Source organism: Triticum dicoccoides, chromosome 7B (assembly GCF_002162155.2).
Source record: "Triticum dicoccoides isolate Atlit2015 ecotype Zavitan chromosome 7B, WEW_v2.0, whole genome shotgun sequence".
NCBI classification, from domain to species: Eukaryota; Viridiplantae; Streptophyta; class Magnoliopsida; order Poales; family Poaceae; genus Triticum; species Triticum dicoccoides.
Genome location: NC_041393.1, coordinates 604,281,066 through 604,304,835, shown reverse-complemented (window position 1 = coordinate 604,304,835; position 23,770 = coordinate 604,281,066). Strand labels below are relative to the sequence as shown.

General features: G+C 46.8%; 1 protein-coding gene across 1 annotated transcript; it reads right to left on the bottom strand.

The window, feature by feature from the left end:
* Nucleotides 1–777: 777 nt before the first annotated feature.
* Nucleotides 778–3,142, bottom strand: LOC119339184 (receptor-like protein 2). Its single transcript, XM_037611327.1, has one exon. It carries the CDS (start codon nucleotides 3,140–3,142, stop codon nucleotides 893–895), a length of 2,250 nt encoding a protein of 749 aa, XP_037467224.1. The 3' UTR covers nucleotides 778–892.
* Between the last annotated feature and the right edge of the window lie 20,628 nt (nucleotides 3,143–23,770).

Genomic DNA, 23,770 nt, shown 5'->3' with positions numbered 1-23,770 from the left:
TTTTTTTTGAGAATCTTGTAATTCAATTCATGAAGGTCTGTGTTTTTGTGTCCGGGAAGTCCTGCCCATTCTGGGCCTCCAGTATCGAATCGGTTACAAAAAATCACACGGCCCGATCTCCTGTGTCCAAACATGACAAGCCCTCCATATTTCTCAAAAAAGAAGAAGATAAGCCCTCCATGGCCCATTTCCTTCTCGCCGCCGCACGTCCACGGCGGCCGACCGAGATGCCACCGCTCTGGTACGGCGTGCGTGCTCCGTTTACCCGTCCAGCCCTCGCCGCTCGTTCTATCCGGCCGGCTTCGCGCCGCCGCCTCGGTACACCGTGCGCAGCAGAGCGTAGCGGCGGTTTCCCCCACGAGCTCCCCCTCGCGCACGAGCGGGGCTTTCGCAGCTCCGGCGACCGACGCGGGCAACGCGGGCGAGCGGCTCTGTGGTGGGAATTCAGAACGACCAGCGTCCGAATCGTAAGTTCGAGCTCAAACTGACATCGTGTACGCGATTATCTGGTGTACCCAAATCCCCCCTATACTGTTCTTTGGTCGATTTCTGTGGAAAGTGTTGAGGACTTAAACATTTAGCTGCTTCAGAACATTGATGAAATGCGTAGAGTCACACTTAGTAGGTACTACTACTTCATATACTGGCAGTGATACTGATAAGGAAATTGGTTAAATTTTTATGAACATACTGACAGTGCTAGAAAGTACATTACACCCTAGATCGATCGAAGTCTACACATCTAATCTCATGCGATTTTTGCATCGCAGAGCAGAATTGGGGACGACGTGAAGAAATACAGTGTTAAGCCACATCCAGTACAAGAGGGAAGAAAAGCACAATGTTCAAAGTATCAGATCTTCAGGACCGTGTCTTGAGAAAAACATCTTCATCACGGCCTGCTTCGAAGGGGAACTACATTTTCAGTGTGATCATAGTATGCTAACCGTGCAATAAGGAAACACGCAAGCAATGCAAGAGCAATGAGTCCTCCTGAGGTGATTCCAATGACTAGCGCAAAGCGCAAGTTGTGATGCCGTGAAGCAGAGGTTTGATCTGTTGCCGTGGAGGTGCAATCGAGGCTGAGCATAGGTCCACATAGCTTTGGATTCCCACTGTAGCTGGAATTTGAGAATGTATGAAACTGTCCTCCTGTTGGAACTGGTCCTTCTAGCCTGTTGCTGGAAACATCAAATGTAGAAAGGAAGTGCAAATCATTCAGTGCAGATGGTATTGCACCTGTGAGCTGGTTATCCGACAGATCAAGCATTTGCAGGTTTGTGAGGTTGCATATTTCTTGTGGTATTTCACCAGTTAAGCTATTGGAGCTGAAATTGAGGCCGTCGAGCAATTTTAGCTGACCAATCTCAGGAGGAATTATACCAGTGAAATTATTGTTGTCTAGACGCAATATTCTAGGAAAAGCACCGACCATCCGGTATTGACGTGATGGTGTCCAAAATACAGGCAACTCAAGGAACTTCGGGTACAACTTGGCAACATTTTCCTCTGATAGCAGCATCGGCAACTTTGTCAATGCAACTGCTATATTCCCTGTAAGGTTGTTGCTTGATATGTCTAGGTAGAATAGGAAGCCCAGTTCATCAATCCAGGATGGTATTGGTCCACTGAGTTGGTTTACTGATAAATCTATCATCTTCAATCTTGCAAGCTTTGATATCCAAAGAGGAATTTTCCCGACCAATGAGCAAGCATCTATGGTCAGTACCTGAAGATTCTCAAAACCATCAATTGTTTCATCCTGTGGTATGGTTTCACCCTTGAAGTTGGTTCCGATAAGCAGGGAGGTGAGGTTCTTGCAGCTCTTGAGCATTTGAAGTGCATTTGTGATATTTTTAAAAGAGTTGTTGGTAATTGAAAAGAAGGAGAGGGACTTGAGATTGCCTATTCTTGGTGAGAAGTCGCCATGAAAGTTGTTGTAAGCCAGCCGCAGTGCAACTAGATTGCTGCATGAGTAGATACTTTCAGGAATTGGACCAGTGAAGAGGTTCATCGAAAAATCAGCTATCCTCAGATCCAACATGGTGAAATTGACTCTGCTAAGATCCCCAGTAAAGCTGTTGTTTCTGATGGTAATGTATCTGAGATTTGAGCAGTTACCTAGTGCCGATGGCAGCTCACCAGACATATTGTTGTTGTCCAAGTAGAGTTCCTCCAATGTTCTTAGCTGGCCGACAGAGTCTGGAATCTTGCCACTGAGACCAGTCATTCCAAGATCAAGGACAGTCAGACGGCTTAATTTGACTATGCTGGAACCATCAAGAACACCCTGCAAACCATTGTTGGCCAAAGAGAGGTGCTCCAGTGAGGTAGCATTGAATAGTCCATCGGGGAGAGGTCCGGTAAGGTTGTTGTGGCCAACCTTTAGCACTCTCAGCATGGCGCAACTGCCAAACCCCGGAGAAATATTGCCACTGAATTGGTTATGTGAGAGGTCAAGCATGGCAAATGATGGGCCATTGATGCAGATAGAAGACGATATGGGTCCTTCAAAGCTGTTGTGGCTTGCACTAAGAGCAACCAGACTCTTCGTAGCCTTCCATGTTTTGGACGGAAATGGTCCTGTGAAGGAGTTGCTTGAGATATTCAACACCTTGATAGGAAAACTATGATTTGAGGATTGGATCTCTTGCAGATGACCATCGAGGCGGTTGAAGCTGACATCGAGGACGACGATGCTTCTGGAGGACAACAATTCCACTGGTAGGCTGCCTTCAAGAGAATTGTGGGATAGGTTGAGGTGCAAGAGCCCTGTAAGATTGGCGAGGGATGGTGAGATTTCCCCTCTGAGGCCTTTGGAAGCCAACAACACAGCTGTGACTGTGCCATCACTGCTGCAGACGATGCCTTCCCATTCGCAGCAGTCGGTGCCATTCACCCATGACACGTTGAGGCCACCGTTGCCGCCCGGCACGAGCCCACCTAGGAAGTCAGAGAGTGTGCTGCTCTCATTCTCCGTGCAGGAACTTGTGGGAGAAGCAAAACAAAGCAGCAGCACAACAGCGAGGCCATGAAGATGCACGGTTGTTTTCTCCCTTCTGCTTGATGCGAAGCGGAGCTGCTGGGGCATGTGCCTGAAAGCCTTATGGCCACAGCGTAGTGTACCTGCAACAGAATCCATGAGCCATACAGGAACATGGATGGTGGTTTAGATCAAGAACGGGTTGCGGTCTTACCCAAACTCGCCGACGAACATGTGCAGCGAAGGGTAGCTATAATTTCGTCTCCTCCTTTAGCAATCTTTACTCTTATTAGGTCAAGAATGAAAAGAGAAGCAGCGTATACCAACGTTTATTCTACGGCTAATGGCTTCCAGGTCTTCCTAATCCCTAGTCTTATGTGTAATAGTAAATCACAAGTAGTGTAGAAAAACAAACAACTCTGACCATTTTGTTACGCGTGTCGGTAACGACAGACCGTGAGGTGTCGGGGAGCAGGTAAATTCGTTGGAGAGTACAGGGCTCTGGTGGGTCATCTATTTTGGAACGGAGGGAGTAGCTCCAAGTCAACGTGCCTGTCATAGAGCGGGATTAGTTTAGGGAACCTTGATTCATTGCCAATTCAAAGTGGGACAATGGAGCACATCACACTCTGCAGAACAAGTCACCATCAGTAAGTGCATGGTAAGTGCCATTTCGGGAAGAAAACAATAACAACAGCAACACTTGTACGTTTAACTCGCTCCCCTGTGCTGCTACTGCTGCTCTCTTGCTCTACTCTGCACCACCGGGTGGCGCCACATTGATGCTCGGTTGGGTTGGTTGATGCTGCTCAGGTTCTCTGCCGAGCTCGCCTCTGGTTGGCTTTGTTAGTGTTGCTATTGCTCTCGGTTTGCTCAGGATTACAGAGGCAGAGGAGAAACTGCAACACCTGTGAATGTTGTCGAAGTTTTCCTGTAATTGAGTTGATTTTGAATGAAGTTGTATACTGTGAATTCAGATGATGTATCAGGCATTGTAGTTCCCTTGTAATCCAGTGGATCTATGTCAATAAATATGTGAACTCAGTGCAGTAAACACCATTGTTGTAAGTATTTATTTTCTCTGCAATGCGACATGAAATTGGCCTGATACTGTCACCAATTGTATTGAACGAAATTTGCACCAGATGCAAAATTCAGAGAGTCCTGATAGGAGAAATATTTTTTTTTAGATGAACAGGGAGGCAACCTCATGAAACGAAACCAGCATGATACGACAAATAATTTGGATGTAAACTTTTTCTAGAGGGAGCGCACATATCTGTTTTCCTCCTGAACAACAACAGTCCCATGGAACGGTTGGAGCATAAAAGCATTCCTCTTGATGTAATCGTGTGCCTGGTATTATCCATGAAAAAAAGTTCACATGAGGGAGCATACATCAGATGAATACACAGAAAGAGATCTAGTACCGGATGTGTGCATTAATCATATCCAACGCTATTAGTATAAATTTACCAAAATCCCTTGCATTAATGGATCAACTGTTATTAGGAGGGAGCATACTACAACAGATGAAAACGTAGAAATAGAGCTAGTGGCAGATGATTGCATACATTAGATCCAATGCTTTTAACTTTCTAAAACAATCCCTTGCATTAATTGGTCAATTGTGATCATAATGCACACTAATTAATGGCCAAATTAATAAGAATCTCACTCGCACTACTGGAAAACTTGTAGCTACACACTTGCATTAATTGATTACATAGTTGACAACTTGTATCTTATCCATCCCTTCCTTTGCTTCCTCTGATTTTCTGAGCTACTGGAAAACTGCTGACTCTGCTTCCTCTGATGTAAGACTACCACCAACACCAAGAAGCTTGCACTGCTGATGATTTCTTCCTCTGCTTCGATCACCTGAGCACTCATCCCGTCGACGAGCCATCTCCATGAGCTGAGCTTGAGCACGCCATGCTTCTTGTCTTGCTTGGTGCAGCTCCCCAGGGGACTTGGTCACGTCGGAGGGATCAATGTATGGGTCGTTGAACTGCACCGTGTCCACCATCTGCTCCACCTTTCGCCGGGCCTCCGCTCTGCTGCGCTCGATGTCCCGCCGACGGCTGGCCTCTTCTTCGGCGGCAGGGTGAGCCCAATCCATGTCCACCATCCGCTCTTCGGCGGCAGCGCGAGCCATGGCGAGGCGAGCGTTCTCGATCAGTTCGCGCATGCTGATCGGCGGCTTCGATTGCGTCGCGCTCGCGGGAGATTCGGCGACCTGGTTCTTGATCACGGAGGCGTGGAGGCACGTCGGACTCCTCGGATCGTTGCCGCTGCTGGGACACGGATTCTTGATGCTGTTCTTGATGTTGGCGGGGGCTGTCACATGGAGCTCGTCCCCGGAGCTGGCACCGTGTACGCGCTTCGGCGCCGGCGGCTGCCCGTCGCGCACGGACACGGGCTGCTTCGGCGTCTTGGCAGCAGCGGGGTTGGCCATCGAGGCAGGGTTTAGGCGCACGCGGGAGCAACTGGAGTGCAGGTCAGCGACGGCGGCGGCGCTACGGCGCGGGAGCAGAGACGGGGGAACCACCGTGGTGCCGCCCATGTTCGCGGCTGCGGAGTCGCCAGAGCAACGATCCGGCGGCGGGAGGGAAGAAGAGATTGCGGTGGAGGCCGATCAGAGGGCAAGGTCAGATGGAAGAAAACAACGACATCAGCACTTCTAGGTCCTGAAGCAAAAAAATTGGAGAATAACCTGAGTACCCACTTTTGCCCAGCTACTTTTTTAAAGATATCGACAAAGCTAAATTCCTGCCGAATGGAAAATTGCAACAGATCCGCACGCATCCAATGTCGTTCGTTTCAGATTCAACGGTTCGCAGCGTCTCAGCGCGAGCGAAGCGCGCGTTGCGGTTTCCTAGTGATAGCCGTTACTGTTTCTGCGTCGATGACAAGTGGGGCCGATTGAAACCGCCCCTCTCGGCCAATGCGGACGAACTCCATTCCCCCATCCTCATCGCCCGCATTACTTCTCCCTCTCGCGCATTGCGGTTGGCATTCGACGCTCTCCCCTTCCTCTTCTCTCCGTCGTCCGCAACTTCTCCTGGGGGCGGCGCGGTTTGCTTCTCGGCGGCGTCGTCTGATTCGGCGGTGAGGGACGCATTTTCCTGTGCCCTCTGTTTTCCCTGTTGCTTATCCCGCTCGTCCCACCGCGGATTTATCCGTTTCCCCTTCGAATCCGCGCAGGTTGTTAATGATATTAGGGTCGATTAGGTCATCCGTATAGTCTATTTGTAGAAGCATGCTCGGATTTTGGTTCAATCTGTGCGGATTTGGTCGGCGGGTGGGTGGTGTATAGGTTTTCATGGCGGATTGCAGATTTATTTTTCCATGGATTCCCACGGGTTTTCGTTCTGTTGACATTGTTGTTGTGGATTATGATATGCAGTAGTGTGTGTGTATTTTGAACAACAACCCTGAAATTTCCCCACTAGATGCCCTTATGTCGGATTTATGTAGTGTTTATTGATTAGGGTCATGCTGGTAATCTTGGATTATCAGTGTTGTTGTGCTATTAATTATCAGGATCATGGTATTGTACTTACCAGTGTCATTGTGCCTAAATTACCAGTAGCCCAACAGTCTTGTTTTCACCAGTTTTTGTATGTGCTATTAATTATCATGATCGTGGGATTGTACTTACCAGTGATATGATGAAGGTATTGAACTTGCCAACAACATTGCACTCAAATTACCAGATGCTGAAACACTGCTATTATCGGTGTTGTTTTGTTATGTTTAAATTATCAGATGAATGTATTACACTTACCAATGACATGGCACTCAAATTACCAGGTGCTGAAACACTGCTATTTTTATGACTGGTGTTATTTATGTGCCTAAATGTCCAATTGGTTGGTGATTTTGAGCTGTGCAATTTGCGCTCTGATTACCAGTTGTTTTTCAAACAACTACATTCACATTAGGTTGTGTTTTTGGATTGCACCCCCATGATTTTTACGCTTTGTGCTTTACTGTTTTGGATATCCCCAATGATGATGTGCAAGCAGTTACCATTATCATATTACCGTACTTACCAGTTTTTTCCTAGTCTAACTACATGCAGCACAATGCTCATTTCTTATTCGATGGTCTGGTAGTTTTTTGTGTGCTTACCGGCATCATTATTGTGATTATTAATGATCATGTGCCAATGCTAATTTTATTAGGGGTAAATTAGATGTACATCATCAAATTGATGCCGCCTTTCTCACTTACCAATATAGTTGTGCCTCAGTTATCAGTTGCACATGCTGTAATATACTTGTGTCATTTTGTCTTGCTATAGTTCAGCAGATGTGGCGCCGTCTTTGTTTTTTAACCAGATTTTTTTCTTCTATAAACCAAGTGCATTTTGCTTGATTGATTTATCATGGTCATGATAATCTTTTTTTGTGTCACCATGAACCACAATGATAAGTTTATTAGCTGTATTTATTGCTATGTTAAACACCAGTTTACAAATGTTGATATTAATTATGATATCAATTTTTCATAAGTCATCTAATTTGTTTCATTCGCTTTTCATTTCGTTCCTACGTGACAGGGACACAATGCCGAGGAAGCACAAAGGAGATGGTGATGGAATTGATGAGGTTCCTTCGAAAAAGATGAAGCGCCCTCTGTCGGTGTCAAAACTGGCGGATCTCGGGTAGGGGGTCCCGAACTGTGCGTCTAAGGCTAATGGTAACAGGAGGCGGGGGACACGATGTTTACCCAGGTTCGGGCCCTCTCGATGGAGGTAATACCCTACTTCCTGCTTGATTGATCTTGATGATATGAGTGTTACAAGAGTTGATCTACCACGAGATCTTAGAGGCTAAACCCTAGAAGCTAGCCTATGATTATGATTGTTCTTGTCCTATGGACTAAACCCTTCGGTTTATATAGACACCGGAGGGGGCTAGGGTTACACAGAATCGGTTACAGAGAAGGAGATCTACATATCTGAATCACCAAGCTTGCCTTCCACGCCAAGGAGAGTCCCATCCAGACACGGGACGAAGTCTTCAATCTTGTATCTTCATAGTTCAACAGTCCGGCCAAAGTATATAGTCCGGCTGTCCGAGGATCCCCTAATCCAAGACTCCCTCAGTAGCCCCTGAAGCAGACTTCAATGACGATGAGTCCGACGCGCAAATTGTCTTCGACATTACAATGCGGGTTCTCCTCCGAATCCAGAGTACCTGTTGTAGCGAGTAGTGTCCGGCTTCCCATTAATGTTGTACTCCTCGGCTTCTATGCTTCAATAATGGTTATCTCCACGTGTCGAGTGAATACGAGAAGTCGGGGCATTTTTACATTTGCCACCTTGACCATGTAAGTAAATCATCTATTTGAAGAGACGGGAATCCTCACATCCAAATCACACCATCTTCCCCCAGCAAGCATTCATCAGAGCGCGCCCAGAAGAAACCATCATGGCCGGCCAGCGCAGCTCCTCCTCTCGCACCCGTAGCACTAAGCTAGGCGATTGGGAAAAGTGTTATGTCCCCCATAGCCGATTAGTAGAGTTACAGACCAAGGGGTTTCTTCCGCCTGCATACATGGTCCCCATCCGAGCCGGACTAGCCACCTACAATGGCGGGGAGCAAGCGGAGAGCTCTCCCAACCCGTCCAAGGGGGAGCAGGTATGCCTTGTCCCCTATTTGCTGAGGGGACTTGGGTTTCCAATCTACCCGTTCCTCCGCGGGCTCCTGGAGTTCTATGGCCTCCAACTGCATAACTTCACCCCTGCCTCACTACTGCACATCGCAGGTTATGTTGCCCTCTGCGAGCTATTTCTGGGCTGCGAGGCTCATTTCAAGCTATGGAAGAGGTTGTTCTGCCTCGTCCCTCGTAATCAGGAGGGATCAATATATCAAGTGGGCGGAGCCGAAATATGGCGCATCGTTGAGACCGGATACTTGTCCCGCACTCCAAAGAAGACATTTGAAGACTGGCCTTCGGAGTGGTTTTATGTAGAGGACGTCCCCCTTCCGGACCCAATTCAAATGGGCCTTCCTGAGTTTACTAATGCCCCACTAAAGAAACGCCATAGCTGGCGCCCCCGGAGCCCCCAGGAGGAAGATAACAGAGAGGTCCTTACCTGATGAGCAGGATAAAAACGCTGGCCAAATCAGGATTGATAATAATGAAAGTTATGTCAATATGCATAATTCGGGGGGTGCAGCCACTTCAATATCGGGGGAAACCCATGTGGCACTTCAATGGAGAAGACGATGCTACCCGCTGCGGTCGTAAAGGTCCGGACTCCTCCACCGCTCTGGCAAGAATATTGTCCGATTTGTACAAAGGAGAAGAAGAGGAGTTCCTCCGTGTTAAGCCACGGGATGGATTTTCCATGTACAACCCCACAAGCTGGGTAAGCTTTCATCCTTTACTCAACTCCATTCATTCCCGCATTCCTTATCACAATTATTTACCTTGCTATTTCATAGCAGGAACTGAAAAAGGCCGTGAGAGAGGTTAACAACCCGTCTCCACAGCCGGAGGACCCTGACCGGGCCCTCGACCCCCGACTTGAAGAAGATCCGTACATATCTGTGGAGCTTGTCGACAGGACATTTTACCAGGCCAGCTGTGACGGCACCTTGGTGGCCATCATCGCCGACTACCCCGGACTGCTCCCTGCATCGAATGTAAGTAAAACCAAAGTCCTAACTTCCAAGAAGGATCCCTTCTTTATGCCTTATCCCCTGCACATATGTTGTACTTTATAGAAATGGCTACCAGGGCGCCGTGCCGATCCCGCAAGGGCTCATCAGCAAAGGGCACCCAAGCCGGGCAGGCTTAAGAGGAAGGTGGTTAGGATTGAGACGCCGTCACAGAGGTATAATTTGAACCTGCTCAGTGATTATCGTCTTTGAAATGTAACAACGTCCATTGTGCCCTCGCAGAAAGTGTAGTCGTCGGACTATGTCCGGGGACCCTGCCGGCCATGCCTCCGCCAGCCAGACTCCAGAGCTGGCCTCGAGGGTGGAGGCTAACATGGGGACAACGCCGAACTATCCCCCTACAAAGGATGCAGATAGAATCTCTGCTACAAATTCCGAAGTGGAGAGCGCCATGAATCACCGGCACCGCCGGGCCGTACTCCGTGATGCTAATTTCTCCGAAGAGGCGTTCAATGCCTTCAACTCAGGGGACGCGTACATCCGAGCTGCTCAAGATGGACTCACCAGAGCCACAAACCATCATGTAAAGGATATACGGGTAAGAAAATTTGATAAGTATGTATATCAGTAGCCCCTGAGACTTGAAACAGTTGGCACAACTGATTTAAGGATCATTGTATGCATAGGTTCTTATAGAGAAGAATGCCCAGCTATCAAAAGAGTTGCAGGAGTGCCAAGCCCAACTGAGGGCCGCAGTTGCCGGAATGGAGGAGTCCAAGAAGGCCTCATCTGGTAATACTTGTCTCGGTCAAAGACAACGTAAGTATGTATAAGATACGTCTCCAACGTATCTATAATTTTTGATTGTTCCATGCTATTATATCACCCATTTTGGATGTTTATGGGCTTTACTTTACACTTTTATATCATTTTTTGGACTAACCTACTAACCAGAGGCCCAGCCCGAATTGTTGTTTTTTTTGCCTATTTCAGTGTTTCGAAGAAAAGGAATATCAAACGGAGTCCAAACAGAATGAAACCTTCGGGACTTGGAGTGAAAGTCAAGAAGCTTCCGAGGCGGCCACGAGGGTGGAGGGTGCCCCCCCCCTACTGGGCGCGCCCCCTATCTCGTGGGCCCCTCGGGCGTCCACCGACATACTTCTTCCTCCTATATATACCCACGTACCCCGGAAACATCAGGGGCGACCACGAAAAGCTATTTTCACCACCGTAACCTTCTGTATTCGCGAGATCCCTTCTTGGAGCCTTCGCCGGCGCTCCACCGGAGGGGGAATCGACCATGGAGGGCTTCTACATCAACACCATAGCCTCTCCGATGAGTTGTGAGTAGTTTACCACAGACCTTCGGTCCATAGTTATTAGCTAGATGGCTTCTTCTCTCTCTTTGATTCTCAATACAAAGTTCGCCTTCCTCTTTTTAGAGATCTATTCGATGTAACTCTTTTTTGCGGTGTGTTTGTCGAGATCCGATGAATTGTGGGTTTATGATCAAGTTTATCTATGAGAAATATTTGAATCTCCTCTGAATTCTTTTATGTATGATTAAGTTATCTTTGCAAGTCTCTTTGAATTATCAGTTTTGTTTGGCCTACTAGATTGATCTTTCTTGCAATGGGAGAAGTGCTTAGCTTTGGGTTCAATCTTGCGGTGTCCTTTCCCAGTGAAAGCAGGGGCAGCAAGGCACGTATTGTATTATTGCCATCGAGGATAAAAAGATGGGGTTTGTATCATATTGCATGAGTTTATCCCTCTACATCATGCCATCTTTCTTAAAGCATTAATCTGTTCTTATGAACTTAATACTCTAGATGCATGCTGGATAGCGGTCGATGTGTGGAGTAATAGTAGTAGATGCAGGAAGGAGTCGGTCTACTTGTCACGGATGTGATGCCTATATACATGATCATGCCTAGATAATCTCATAATTATTCGCTTTTCTATCAATTGCTCGACAGTAATTTGTTCACCCACCGTAATACTTATGCTATCTCGAGAGAAGCCACTAGTGAAACCTATGGCCCCCGGGTCTATCTTTTATCATATAAGCTTTCAATCTACTTTTATTTGCATCTTTACTTTTCCTATCTATATTATAAAATACCAAAAATATATTTATCTTATCATACTATCTTTATCAGATCTCACTTTCGTAAGTGGTCATGAAGGGATTGACAACCCCTTTATTGCGTTGGTTGCGAGTTCTTTGTTTGTTTGTGTAGGTACGTGGGACTTTTGAGGAGCCTCCTACTGGATTGATACCTTGGTTTTCAAAAACTGAGGGAAATACTTACGCTACTATTGCTGCATCACCCTTTCCTCTTCAAGGAAAACCAATGCAAGCTCAAGACGCAGCAGTATACCAGTTAAAATTCGGCATGGATGCAAATCTAACAATAGATTCTGCAGGCAATCCCGGAGGTAATCCGAAGATCATACCCGGGCATGAGCCATATGCTAAACGACAGCTGAAGGCTGGCGAGCGCGTGCTTACAAAGGTTATATAGGAAAAAATAATCTCCAGGTCACGAAGACCCGGCTGGACGTTGAATTAAAAGATGTTCGGTCCAAGCTTGCTGACTCCGTGAAGGAGAATAAGAGGCTTCGACGCGACATTTATAGTAAGTGCTCAAACGAACCGTTGCACAGTTCGGCGAAGAAGCGAATTAACAGAGTTATGTCTGTAGGTATGCTGACAGGCCATCCTGAAGAGCAGATGCCTGGATCCGCAGGCGATCTTCTGCAAGAGCTTTCACAACTGCACGAACGAGTTCGGCAGGTGATGCAGGGTATTTCCCAGGCCTTGTGGCCATCCGCCTCCCAGCCAAGAAGCATGGGAGAGCTCGTAGAGCTTCTCAAGGGAGCGCGGCGGCGCTTCCGATCATGGAAGATATCAGGCTGCCGACAAGGTGCGAGGGAAGCCTGGGCCATGGTAAAGACGTGGTACACCAAGGTGGATCCAAATCAAATGGCCCTGGTCGGTCCTGTAGGGTCAGATGGGAAGGAAATTCCCATTAGTCTGGTATATGACCAAGTAGGATTAGTCACAAAGTATTCCCAACAGGATTGTAGGCTAGACAGCCTGTTGGATGGTATAGAATAAGAATTTAGCTAGTCCAAGTGACTATGTACTTCAGTGGACGTACGTTGTCCCTAGCCGGATTGCAAATAATTTGTCTTGGCGGACCTTTTCACTTCAGCCTCCGGACCCGACAGTCCGAAGTGTATCCGAATACCCGCTTAGTTATGTAAACCAGGGTATGCGTGGAAACTAGGCGTAGGGGTCATGAGTGCTTGAACATACAAGTACCCAACTAGTTATGTTATATTACATGGATAGTAAAAACATTTTCCAAAGAGAATAGTTCCGTTAAGGGTTCCTTTCCCTGGGTACGCATGTATTAATGTGCATGTCCGAACTGTGAACAGAGTCACATGATACAAAACATCTGGGGATTTATATTGTAATAGGTAAAAAAGATCTTTTGTTCACCGACCGAATATTCCCTTAAGAACGCTAGCTTCCGGCTTCACCCAGTCTGAGGTACACATCCGGCTGACCCGGCAGTAAATATCGCAGAGGTGCTCCCCTTATGCCCTAGCCGAATTAACGGGAATGTAGAGCATAAACACAAGAGCCAGACAACCCAGCTTGGCCAAAACTTAAGTCATATCGATGCATATAATGGCGAAAAAAGGCACATATGGAGAAGTTACACATATGCATTGGGCATAAAGCCCGGAGAATAGTTATATTAAGCTTCTGTATAAGAAGCCCCCAGGTATAGTTAGCACGCATAGCGCATCTAAATTGTGTAAACGGGTCACATTTTAAGCCTTCTAGGGCTATATATAAAAAAGAAAGAAGGAAAAGAGAGAGGATATAATTTAAAAGGGCGGAGGTAAGGAGACAAACACAAAGTTCGACACTAGGCGTAGAATCTTCGGAGTCTGGCCGCATTCCATGGGTTCGGCTCGAGTCGGTTGTCTGATGCATCCCGCAGACGGTACGCTCCTCCGATGAGAACTTTATCAATGATGAAGGGACCCTCCCACCTGGGCTTGAGCTTGTCCTTTTTCTTCTCCGGTAAGCGCAGAACAAGTTCGCCAACGTTATAAGTTTTGGCCCGTACTTCTCTGCTTTGATACCGTCGAGCCTGCTGCTGATAGAATGCGGAACGGGCCTTTGCGATGTCACACTCCTCCTCCAGGGCATCCAAACTATCCTGCCGATCTAGCTCGGCTTCTCTCTCTTCGTACATGCGCACTCGAGGTGAGTCATGAATGATATCGTAGGGCAATACCGCCTCTGCGCCATACACCATAAAGAATGGTGTGTATCCGGTAGTGCGATTCAGCATGGTCCACAGCCGCCATAGTACGGAGTCGAGCTCCTCGACCTAGTGTGTATCTGATTCCTTCAAGGACCGCACTAGTCTAGGTTTTATTCCGCTCATAATAAGACCATTTTCTTGTTTGACTTGACCGTTTGTTTGGGGGTGACAGACAGAGGCGTAATCGAGCTTAATGCCCATGTTGCCGCACCAAGTTTTCACCTCACCGGCTGTGAAGTTTGAGCCATTGTTGGTGACGATGCTGTGGGGGACACCGTAACAGTGCATGACCCCTGATATGAAGTCTATCACTGGTCCGGATTCAGCCGATTTAACTGGTTTGGCCTCTATCCATTTGGTGAACTTGTCCACCATGACCAATAAGTATATTTTCTTATGGCTTCCTCCTTTAAGGGGTCCAACCATATCAAGCCCGCAAACTGCGAAGGGCCAAGTTATGGGGATTGTTTGGAGAGCGGTAGGGGGCATATGCCTCTGACTAGCGAAAATCTAGCAACCGACGCAATGTTGGACGAGGTCCTGTGCGTCTGCTCGGGCTGTCGGCCAATAAAAACCTGTACGGAAGGCCTTGCTTACAAGGGCCCGAGCTGCGGCGTGGTGGCCGCCGAGTCCGGCATGGATTTCGGCCAAGAGCTGCCGCCCTTCCTCTTCGGAGATGTATCTTTGGAGCACTCCAGTGGCGCTTTTCTTATAAAGCTCTCCCTCGTGGACTTTGTAGGCTTTGGAGAAATGCACAATGCAATGTGCCTCATTTTGGTCCTCGGGGAGCTCTTGCCTATTTAGGTAGGCTAAGAAGGGCTCGGTCCACGGGGCGATGATAGCCATGATTATGTGGGCTGGAGGTGTTATTTTGGTGGCGGAGCCTCCGATTATGTCAGTGTGCTCGGTATCTGGGGTTGTGGTCAGATCTAGACTAGTATTGCCGGTTCCCCTTGCCACACCACAGATGGATTGAATAGCCTTTCCAAGAAAATATTAGGTGGGACGGGGTCGCGCTTGGCACCGATGCGGGCGAGGATATCTACCACTTGATTGTTTTCTCGGACCACATGGTGGAGTTCGAGCCCCTTGAACCGAGATGACATCTTGAGGACGGCATTATGGTAGGCTGCCATTTTCGGATCCTTGGCATCAAAGTCTCCATTTATCTGAGATATTGCGAGGTTCAAATCCCCACGCACTTCTAGGCGTTGGATGCCCATGGAGACTGCCATCCGAAGACCATGCAACAGAACCTCGTATTCGGCTGCATTGTTGGAGTCTGTGTATAGTATTTGGAGCACATACTGGACCGTGTCCCCGGTGGGGGATGTCAGGACAACACCCGCTCCCAATCCGGCCAGCATTTTAGAGCCGTCGAAGTGCATGATCCAATTGGAGTATGCGCCGTACTCTTTAGGGAGTTCGGATTCTGTCCATTTGGCGATGAAGTCAGCCAGAACTTGCGACTTAATGGCTCGCCGTGGTTTATATGTTATGTCGAACGGGAGGAGCTCGATAGCCCATTTAGCAATCCGGCCCGTGGCATCGCGGTTATTTATTATATCGTTGAGTGGTACTTCGGAGGCCACCGTGATTGAGCACTCTTGAAAGTAGTGTCATAGTTTTTGGGATGCCATGAAGACCGTGTATACTATCTTTTGATGATGTGGGTACCGGGACTTGCATGGAGTGAGGATAGTGGATACCTAGTATGCCGGCTTTTGAAGCAGGAACTTATGTCCGTCCATTTCTCGTTCGACGACGAGCACTGCGCTTACAACCTGGTGTGTTGCGGCTGTATATAATAGCATGGGTTCGCCAGTATTTGGCGCGGCCAGGATTGGATTGCTGGCCAAGAGGGCCTTTATTTCTTCCAGTCCGGCCGTGGACGCATCCGTCCACTCGAAGTGATCGGTGCGTCGAAGAAGGTGATAAATAGGTAGTGCCTTTTCTCCCAATTGGGAAATAAAGCGACTTAGGGCCGCCACACATCCAGTTAATTTCTGGATTTGCTTGAGGTCTGTTGGGGTAGCCAACTGTGACATAGCTCGAATTTTTGCCGGATTTGCTTCAATTCCTCTGTTGGAAACGATGAAGCCTAGAAGATTTCCGGCAAGTACGCCGAAAACACATTTTTCCGGGTTGAGCTTGATGTCGTATGTTCGGAGATTATCGAACATAAGCCTCAAGTCATCTATTAAAGATTCGACGTGTCTGGTTTTGATGACCATGTCGTCTACGTATGCCTCCACTGTTTTGCCGATCTGCTTCTCCAGGCATGTATGAATCATGCGTTGATAGGTTGCACCGGCATTTTTGAGCCCAAAAGGCATAGTATTGAAACAGAAGGGGCAGTATGGTGTGATGAATGCCGTTGCGGCTTGGTTGGAATCCGCCATCTTGACTTGATGGTATCCGGAGTATGCGTCGAGGAAACACAATCAGTCGTGTCATGCGGTAGCATGGATGATTTGATCAATGCACGGGAGGGGGAAGGGATCCTTGGGGCAAGCCTTATTGAGGTCCTTGAAATTGACACATAGGTGCCAGGATTTGTCCTTCTTTGGTACCATCACCTGGTTTGCTAGCCAATTTGGATGTTTTATTTATCTGATGAATCCGGCTTCGAGTAACTTGGCTAGCTCTTCTCCCATGGCTTGTCACTTAGGTTCTGAGAAGCGCCGAAGAGTCTGCTTGACCGGCTTGTATCCCTTCATTATGTTTAGGCTATGTTCGGCCAGCTCACGTGGGATGCCTGGCATGTCAGAAGGATGCCAGACGAAGATGTCCCAATTCTCATGCAAGAACTCTCGCAGTGCAGCGTCCATTGTGGGGTTCAGCTGTGCCCCAATGGAAGCTATTTTTGTAGGGTCTGTTGGGTGGACCTGGAATTTTACTATCTCGTCCGCTGGTTTGAAAGAGGTGGACTTGGGTCGTTTGTCGAGTATCACGTCGTCCCTATCCACTGTGGAGCACAGCGTGGTTAGTTCTTCGACCGCGAGGGCTTCGGATAATGCCTCAAGGGCCAGCATGGCAGTTTTATTTTCGGCGCGGAGTGCTACGTCCGGATCACTAACTAGAGTGATGATTCCATTGGGCCCATGCATTTTGAGCTTCATGTACCCGTAATGGGGTATAGCTTGAAATCTCGTGAATGCATCCCGCCCTAAAAGGGTGTGGTATCCGCTACTGAACGGGGCCACTTGGAATGTGATTTCTTCGGACCTATAATTCTCCGGCGTGCCGAATACCACATCTAGTGTGATTTTTCCCGCACATCGTGCCTCCCGACTAGGGATGATTCCCCTGAAGGTCGTGCTGCTTCACTCAATGCGGCTCTTGTCTATTTCCATCTTGTTGAGGGTTTCCTCGTAAATGAGGTTTAATCCGCTGCCACCGTCCATGAGCACTTTAGTAAGCCGGAAGCCGTCCACGATTGGACTGAGGACTAGAGCGGCTGGTGCCCGAATTGTTTGGAATTAAGGTTCATCACTGGCATTGAAAGTTATATCCGTGTTGTTCCATGGATTTACTGCTGCAACGTGGCAGACTTCGGCGAGGCTGCAGAGTGCTCGCTTGCACCTATTGTTTGAGGCGAAAGTCTTGAAGACTGTCATTACCGTATTGTTATTTTCGGCGGGATGTTGCTCCGTGGTATGGTTGTTAAGGAGATCGTCGCCGCTCTTGGCCACCTGTCGTAGTATCCAACATGCTCTAAGGTTGTGTGTTGGTGTGGCATCCGGTGTACTATGAATTTTGCATGGCCCATTGAGCCATCCTTCCAATATGGTTCCACGCCCTGTGGCGGGCCTTGGTTTTTTTGTAATCGGATCGGGTGACTTACGAGAGTGCACCCTTTTAGTTCAGACGGGGGCTTTAGTGAGAGCTGGAGGATCCCAGAATTTTGTTTGGGTTTTCCAAGCGCTTTCCATCGCATAGTACTTCTGTACTATGGCCGCCAAGTTAGCGAAGTGTACTATGTCATGGCGACTTATAGCGTTGAGGATTCCCTTGTCCGTGCAATTTTTGCAAAAGAATGAGATTGCGTCTTCCTCGCGGTAGTCCTTGACCTTGTTCATTACAAGGAGGAATCTGGCCCAGAAGTGATGTACTGTCTCTTGGGGCTCTTGTATGATGTGGGAAAGATTGCTTGTATCTAGGTGGGTGGGTAGATTTAAGTCCAAACCCTGGCCCGATCTGAGACCCAGGGGCAGAGGAGCTTCCGAGCTTGGCAGCTCGGGCTCCGGGATGTTGCCCAATTTTTCTGGCCCGCTATCCGTTTCTAAGTTCGTAGCCTGGGACATGTCCTCCCATAGACGGGTATCTGGCTCGGAGAGCTCGGGAATCCAGACATATTTCATCCTCAAAATAGAGGAAGAATCAATGCATTGCTCTTCCACTACCGCTATCTGATGGGTGGCTGGCGGAGAATTAATCTCCCTTTGGTCGGGTTTAAGCCCAATCCGATCATAGTCCGTAGCGACTCCCAGAGCGGCGATGCGATCCAAGAGCTCATTCAGGGAGGAGAGCTCCATTGGATCCATCTGTTCGGCAAGTTCTGAGTCCACGCGGAGGCTGTTTTTGATGACCTGAGAAGTCATCGTCGGCGTGACAGCCGATTGGGCGGTCATGACGAAGCCGCCTAGTCGGAGAGTTTGGCCTAGAGCCAGGGCTCCCCTAGAGGTGATGTTTTCCTTGACAACAAGGCAAGCCATCAAGCCTTACCGCGACGACACAGTGGAACTATCAATGAAAGCACCAATGTCGGTGTCAAAACCGGCGGATCTCGGGTAGGGGGTCCCGAACTGTGCGTCTAAGGCTAATGGTAACAGGAGACGGGGGACACAATGTTTACCCAGGTTCGGGCCCTCTCGATGGAGGTAATACCCTACTTCCTGCTTGATTGATCTTGATGATATGAGTGTTACAAGAGTTGATCTACCATGAGATCATAGAGGCTAAACCCTAGAAGCTAGCCTATGATTATGATTATTCTTGTCCTACGGACTAAACCCTTAGGTTTATATAGACACTGGAGGGGGCTAGGGTTACACAGAGTCGGTTACAGAGAAGGAGATCTACATATCCAAATTTCCAAGCTTGCCTTCCACGCTAATGAGAGTCCCATCCAGACATGGGACAAAGTCTTCAATCTTGTATCTTGATAGTCCAACAGTCCGGCCAAAGTATATAGTCCGGCTGTCCGAGGACCCCCTAATCCAGGACTCCATCACCCTCCTCACCCAGTTCACTTCTTTTAGCATGCAAAGACATGAATGATGACAAGAAGGTTTCCATTGATGAGATGGACTTCACAAGCCTTCGCAATATCTAGTGTGACCATCTCTTCAACAATCTTAGTGTGTGGCTTGCTGATCTTTACGATCCCGATTCTTGTGAGGTTGTTGTACCAGGGCGGGGCAGACTTCCTGTTAATGAGGAATATGTGCATCACGTTATGGGTGTGCCGCATGGAGGGGAGGATGTCCCTTACAACCTCCCCACTGAAGTTGATATTGAGTTAGGGCTTGAGTTGTTCGGCGAACTTGGATATGCCCCTAAAATAACTGATCTTGTTGATCTCATAAAGGGTTCTATAAATGTTGATGGTACTTTCAAGCGTATGTGGCTTTTGCTTGCTGGGAATACAGTCATTATCCCAACCACCTCCAACAAAGTCAGCCCTAGATGGTATGCTATGCTGGTAAGTGGTTATGTAATTCTGTCATTTTCTTTCTTGTGTGCATGATAACTTTACTGTATGTCAGTGTGGTAACTTTCATATTATTTGTGTTCCATCCGGTGAACTTCAGTTTCTTTGTTTTCAACTTGCAGCGCGACATAAATGGTATTAAAAATCTCAATTGGTCCAAATTCATTGCTGACGAATTACACAAGGCGCTGCTGAAACGCAAGCCTACCAGGGGTTGCCTTCTCTTCTACAATGTAAGTGATGGTGCTTTCCTCTTACCTTCTTTTTGTCTTGATGTTATCTGATTTTGTTCGTGTTTACCATGATGATTGTATTTTTCTTATCAGCTACTGTACATTCACGCGATTGATCTTTCTAGACTCGGCATCATATTGCCTAATGGTCCTTTTCCTATCAATGTATGGATGAAGAAGCTTATAACTCTTGTCCTCAACAAGGATGTTCAAGCTAACAAAGTTTCTTTTGGGAAACTTCCGGTAATCTATATCTATGTTTTCAGTTCCCACACTACTTGCAACTGCATTTTCTTTTCATTGATTTTTTGTTGTTACTTATTTGACTTGTCTCTACATTTTTTTTCTAGTTGAAGCCTGAGTTTGGCATGAATTTTTGTCTGTTTGGTGGTCTGGAAGGTCTTGATAGGTTTATGCGTGTTCATGCTGCCCCAAGCTGCAGTCAGGAGGTGTGCATGTAACCTTTTGTTTTGTTGTTCTATGTTTTTTTTCATAGGCTGATAACTTAATTGTTAAAGTCAATGTGGTAACTCTCTTTTGATGTCAACTTTACACTATTTAATAATGCCATCAGATATTGTTCTTTGTTTCCAATGTGGCATATGCTCTATAAAGGATAATAATTTTGTTGCAACCTTGTGATAATTCTTATTGTAATGCCTTGATAACTTTGTGATGTAAATCTCATGCCATCATGTTTTTTAATGACAACATATGCTCTCACATATCTTGATAACTTGGTTGCATTCATGTGATGATTCTTTTTGTAAATCCTCTGATAACTTAAGTTTTTGCTGATATCTAATTGTGCTATTTTAGTTTTCTTGTATATTGTTCTTCATTTTCATGTGACTGAATGTTTGTTAGATCATGAATACATTCATGAATCCATACATGTGTTCTTCATTTGTTTTTTGGTATTGTTCATGTGTGTGCTTTTTTGTGAACTCTTGGTAACTTTTGTTGCATGTTGGTGATAACTTTTTTTATTTTTATTTTTTGCTTTTTTCTATTGAGCAGAAATTTGCCAAATCTACTCAAATAGTTGCTCGATTCACGTCCGCTATGGCTGGCATAATAGGCGATCTTGTGCAATCATTCACCACTTTGGATGATGAGGGCCATGCAGATGCCTCCAGTAAGCTAGACGATGGATTGAATGTTCTTTCTTCCGCTACTCGTATGACGGCAAGGACCATGCGCTCATCGCAAGGCAGGCGGCCAGAAAGCACTGGAAAGAACATTGCTGATGATTCTGAGAGTGATGATGAGTACCACGGAGGCAATGATGATGATTTTGATTCTGACTCCGATGATGATGATGATGATGATATGGAATATCAAATTGTTCATCATTGCAGCAATGATCCTTTCGTTGCTTCAGGCAGTGGTACCGTGGATGTAGCTATGGGCAGCAGGTCAGCTGATGGTGACACCACACATCTGGATGATGCAACTGTCAAAACTCATGAAAGCACAACACCAAACATTGAAGGCACGCCTATCCGCACTATCGATGAGAACCTTAATGAGTCTTAGATCATGCTCACTGGCATCTATCACACAGCATCAGTCGGATCAGGTGATGTAGGGCTTAGCCAGTGAGATCTGACAGACACGAAAGCTGAGGTGGCCACCGAATCTTCTGTCAAGCGGTGTGGTTCTTAGCTTCTGAAAAATGTGGCTTACCAGAGGCGCAAGAAACTGAGGCTACCATCACCCCCCCGTCCAGCTTCACCAACTATGTCGGTCCATCCAACTTCACCAATTGTGCCCCCAGCCCATCGCAAAGGCCATCTTCACCAAATGCAGCGTCAGTAGCTGAAATTCATCTAGTTGTGAAGAAAGTTGTGGTCCAGGAGCTTGGTATACGTGTGGCTGAAAAGGGAACCAGTGTTGCCGTCCCACTATCCACCATGCGGAAGGAGGCTCCACGTAGGTGAATGATTTTTTTCCATGGTTTTTTTATCAGTGATGTGCCTGATACAACAGGGTAAATCAAGTTGTTTGAGTATGGTAGTTTGGGTAGTCTCATCTTGATAATTAGCTTGCTCATATATTTTAGCACCTTTCCTCCTTTTTTTCTCATTTAACATTGTTTTCCCTTGCAGGGCACCTAGAAAACAAGTTGTTGCTGCTCAGGATTCAGTGATTGCACCAGTAAAAATGTATTCACATTCTTTTTCTATGTCTCTTACTTTCATTTTATGTTCAGTAGTCCTTTGCTATTTTCGTGTACTTTTTTCATGTGCACTGAATCTATAGTTAGGTATACACCTACCAACATGCTGGTAATTTTGTTCTTACTGTGTCGATAACTTTTCTGATGAACATTGATAACTCAATTAGGCCTCTCTGATAATTTACACTTACAAGGCTTGGTAACTGTTTTGTGCTTGTAACATTTGGATTTTTTTTCATGCAGTGCACCTATGAAACAAGTTGCTGCTGCTAAGGCTTCGCCAAGTGTATCAGGAAAAAGGTATTTACAGGCCTTTCTTGTTTGCATTTCCCCCGTACATTTTTATTCATTGCACCAAGTTATTTTCTGTAAATAGTTATACAAAACAAAATGCTGGTTTTTTGTTCATATCATTTGATAACTTTATATTGCTAGTCCTTGATAATTTTGTAAATTTTTCCTGGAAGTTATTTACACCTGAAGTATGCGTCAACTTTTTGTGTTGGTAACATGTGGTAACTTAAGTTTAAGAACATGTGTAATCTCACTACTATCCTTGTGTACCCATATTTTAGTCATACAAAAGAGAAAACTGCTGTGAGAAAGGTGCAATTCGCCACCAGATCTTCTCCACGACTAAGGGCGGCATTGTCGCAGACAACATCATCGTAGACAACAGAAGTTATCCATCTTGATGAATCGCCCACGGTGTCGTCTCTGTCTGTAGCCGAAGTACTTGATGCGATGGGTGGTCCGTTAGCTTCTGATAAAGCAGAAGCAGCTAGCTTGGGCGAATCTGATGTTGTTGCGGTGACATCCGCTGGTGTGTCTGCTGACCCTATAGTTCAGCTTGCTGCAGTGGCCATTGTTACTGTTGTTGTTGAAGATATTGCCAACGCGGCTGAGGCTGTTGAAGGTGAAGATTAAGTCATTGCCACTGTAGGGAATGATGAAGGTGAAGCTATAGGTTATTTCTGTCTCCCATCACCTTTTTTTTCTTGTATGTAGCGATGATTTATGTTGACAATGTGTTTCACTCTTTTTCTGCTGCAGATGTTCGTGTCATTGAAGAAGTCGTGCGAGGTACCCGAGTCAATTTTCCTATTGATATGGCAATAGCTGAAGGTCAAGAGCATGATGCCCAGAATCCTGTGGTAACCAACAATGTCAATGAAGAGAAAGCATCCCCGGGTTGGTAACTTCACTATTGTCTGTTGATAATTTGTCCGTTTAAGCCATGATAACTCAGGTTGATGTTCTAACATTAACAAATGCAATGTCCATTTTCATGTTTTATCTGATGCATAGTGTGTTACTTTTGGTGTTTATTTTCAGTAGTTGACCCTGTGTTGGAGTCGAGCACCTCTGGAGCTGGAGAAGGCGCCGATGAGTATATAGCCTATGGTGATTTTACGCCACCCAGCTGCTCTCTTGGGCTTGATGCCATCTTTGGTGCGAATCCACAAGTGCCACCATCGACTGAAGCATCCCAATGGTTCAAGCTGCACCAGCATTGGCTCCTATGGGTCAAGCTGCACCTCCATTACCAGATGCTTCAGCGGCGACGGCATCGGCACAAGTACCACCTGCAGCACCAGAAGCATCGGTGACGGCTCCATCGGCTCAAGTACCACCTGCAGCACCAGAAGCATCGGAGGCGGCTCCA

Coding starts and splice junctions, on each gene's coding strand:
- LOC119339184 (XM_037611327.1), bottom strand. CDS start 3,142: ATGGATTCTGTTGCAGGTACACTACGCTGTGGCCATAAGGCTTTCAGG.